At 31.9% G+C, this 3,650-nt stretch overlaps 1 protein-coding gene across 1 annotated transcript in view; it reads left to right on the top strand.

The window, feature by feature from the left end:
- The window catches only part of LOC106464350, a 3,267-nt gene extending 870 nt beyond the window's left edge, over positions 1 to 2,397 (top strand). Inside the window, exons 2-3 of the mRNA XM_013924478.2 lie at positions 1,199 to 1,269; positions 1,894 to 2,397. Of these exons, the coding sequence (XP_013779932.1) occupies positions 1,199 to 1,269; positions 1,894 to 2,130 (308 nt within the window). The 3' untranslated portion in view covers positions 2,131 to 2,397. The remainder of the gene's footprint in view (positions 1 to 1,198; positions 1,270 to 1,893) is intronic.
- Positions 2,398 to 3,650: the final 1,253 nt, after the last annotated feature.

Here is a 3,650-nt window from a genome sequence, read left to right as displayed (position 1 = left end):
CTATGTGTGATCGTCGTTCAGTTAGGTAAGAAACATTTTTATTTTTCTAAAAGAGTGTCTACATCTAGTCAAATTTCATTATATGTCAGAGAATTGTTAATAAATATCGTAAAGTTTGTTGGTTTGTAATTAAGCACAAAGCTACAAAATGGGCTATCTGTGCTCTGCCCACCACGTGTATCGAAACCCGGTTTTTAGCGTTGTAAGTTAGCAGACATATCGCTGTGTCACTGGGGGGCAATATCGTTTAGAGAAAAGTACATCAGTGACACTTAGAAAGATCCTTTATATCAGTAAGTTATCACAACCAGCTAAGAATTTTGCCAAATAAATCAGTCTTGTTTTTTGTTTTATACTCTTAGACATATTTTCTGTACAATTCCACCTTTGAAATTGGGATATTTCTAAAGAGACTTGAGAAGAAGAAATGAATATGTAAGTTGAAAATAATTGGACTAACAGTCATTAGTGTACATTGTGTTTAGTGATGGATATAAATGCCTGAGTTACAACCGAAATTTTGGGTGAAAAGATAACAATTAGTCTTTTAAGACGGTTTACGATAAGCACAACATATGGAGACGCCATTACGTGTTATTTGGTTTTATGTTCGAAATGAACACTGACGACTGATTAAATTTATAGCTACACGTTTAATTCCAATTCTGAGAACAGTAGTAAGGTGTCACTATAAATTCACAAACCCGGGAAGTGCCGTCGGGAGCTAGTTGTTCAATGAAACAAAACAAACAAAAAAAGGAAATGGTGTGAAAGAAAGGCAAAGAAGGCGAGGAATTCAAAGTGTTCATTTAAACGCTGTTTTTTCATCCACTTGTAAGTGTTTAAAGTTGGTGTTATATAGAAAAAAATGCTACACTTAACCTTCGAAATTAATATAAAATGATGTAACTGACGTCATTATTCAAACCAATAATCTATCTTTTTAGCAAAATTCAAAGGTAAGAAGTGAGAAACGTGTTTAATTTTTAGAAGTAAAATATAGTTAGGCTAAGAACTCCTGTACAACCATCATACATGTTATAACGATATTCTTCGAAATATGGTATCATTATGTTGTATTGATATTTAAAACATGGAATGCATAAGAACATTGAGTTCAAAAAATAACAACGTGTTTTCAGTAAACTTTTTAACTGTTTAATATGTGATGTGATAAAATAGAATTCTGTCATTACAGCCTGTCTTGTCCACGCCCAATCAAATCGAGATGCTCTTGACGTATCAACAACTAACAAAAAAGTTGGAGTTGTAAGTACCAGTGATATTTAACAATGTTCTGGTTTTCTCATTATGAAAAACAAATTATCTCAAGTTAGTAATCTAACCACCAAAAAAAGTCTTAACTTGCTTACATTCCACTTTTTTACTATCACAGAGGTCATAATTTGTTATCACGTTATAATAACTGGTGGAAAGTATGATACAAAGATAACATTATTTTATTACAAGTTACAGCTTTTACAGTAAGTAAGATTTGTATTTAGAACAGGTACGACGTTTCGATCACTGTTGGATCAGTCTCAAGTACATAAGTTTTAACGGTAAAGAACGTTTTAATATTTAATTATACTAAATCGTTCTTTACCGTTAAAACTTCTATATACTTGAGAATGATCGCACCAGTATTGCGAAACGTCGTACCTGGTCTAAATACAAATCATACTTACTGTAAAAGCTCTAACTTGTAATAAAATTTATTCAATCAATAAGTAAACTCAAAACGAAACTATTAAAGGTAACATTGTTAAAGGTGTGTGGTTATTTTCAGCAATTATTTTAATATTGATAAATACTTGGTAAGAATTATCTCCCATTTGTCAAAGTAATTTTTGATAATTATACACACACAATATATATGTTGATTACTAACAGCCTGAGGTTCGATTGGGAGCAGCAGGGAGTGGAACCGACAGTAAGAACTGGAATGCAGGAGTTAAAGCTGCTGTAGGCACCAAAATATGGGAGAGTAAGAATGGTAGAGCCAGTCTCGGACTAGGTGCCGCATACAACCAGGGCTTTGCACGGTCCCATGGTTACCCTTTCAAAACAAAACCTGACTTCGGAGTCGGAGCTAGCTTCCGGTTCCGTTTCAAGAGATCAGAAAATTAAGTAAAACAGAATGGAATGTTCTTTGTGTGTGAAAGTATGTTTCTTATAGTCACAAATGGAGCTTTATAAACACCATCTTTAGAACGTGTCTTTTTAAGAAAGGACAAACGGTTAGCATTTCTTCCTTTCATTAGCATTATTTTAGTTTTACTTGATTTCCTACCTTGTTGGTCATGTTAAATTTGTTATTCAATATGTTTTTAAATAATTTAGAAATCATTTGTGAATTTTATGTCAGATGAAAAATAAAAAAACGTTTGATCTGGAGATATTTCATACGTCATGAATTCTCAAGAAAATACAGAAAATATGAAAAGTTTAGTTGCCAAAACATCTGACACGATATGAACCGCATGATGGTTTCACAGGAAATAATATTAACACATCTGTATAACAAACAATTCGAACAAGTGAATATTTTTTTAGGTTTCAGTTCGTTTTTGAAGCAGAGAATCGAGGGAAGTTTATTTCTTTGTTATTACGCGCAAAGCTACACAATAGGCAATCTGTGCTCTGCCTATCGCGGGTATTAAAACTCGATTTTTAGCATTATACCCCATACACCGCTGAGCCACCGGCGACCAAGTAGAAAGATGAGATTAAAAAATACATTATACTTAAGAATTTTCAAGTTCGAGAGTTTTTTCTGTTGAATTCGCAAAACATTGGATAATATGAAATTTAATTATAAAAATAACTGAATCATCGTGAAACAATAAGTAAATAATCATAACTCAATCAAGTTTTAAACAACACATTTCTTGTTAATTACTTGACATATGTAATTAGACAATCTATGATGTTAAGCTATGGTGGAAATGGCTCATGCTCTTAGTCAAAAAAATGTTAACTTTCCTCTTTTTGCTCATAATGTGTTGACGTTAGTCTTTTAATCTTACATATTTTATGTAAATAATTAATCGCTGTCTGTCTGTGAACGAGGGTAAGTGTCCATGGCTCTATTAATGATGTTTAGAGCTCATTATTCCACCGAGGTCTTTCATACTTTGACTTAGTGAATATTCTGTGGTAACCAAATATTTCAAAGGGTATTATTGTACTTAAATTATACCTGATTTTTTTCGGAAATGATGTACAACATTATATTTCATGAAACAAAAAGACATGAAATACGATGATGTTATAGATTCAAAATGAATTTCAAATCTAAGTAGTTTGCTTTTAGATTGAGATATTCGGAGTCAAAAATAAAAATATAATAAGAGAACGTATATAACTGATGAACTTTATTAAAACAATCACATGTATCGTCCTTTTTTGAACGTCCTGGATGTCCAAAGTTTCTGATCTTTATTTAGCCCGATAACATCCTACAAGTTTGGAAAATGCTATCAGGTTTTATTATGCTGAGATGAAGGAATTATGCGTTTTACAACTTTAAATTCCAGATCAACAAAACTCTACAGCATAAAGAATATTAGAATGTCAAAAATTATTTTATCACATTGATCTGTTAAGGGATTGCTCGACTGAAATAAATAACAATACTTATTAAGTGT

This window comes from Limulus polyphemus, unplaced genomic scaffold, assembly GCF_000517525.1.
Source record: "Limulus polyphemus unplaced genomic scaffold, Limulus_polyphemus-2.1.2 Scaffold1624, whole genome shotgun sequence".
Lineage (NCBI taxonomy): Eukaryota > Metazoa > Arthropoda > Merostomata > Xiphosura > Limulidae > Limulus > Limulus polyphemus.
This window is presented reverse-complemented; position numbering and strand designations above follow the sequence as displayed.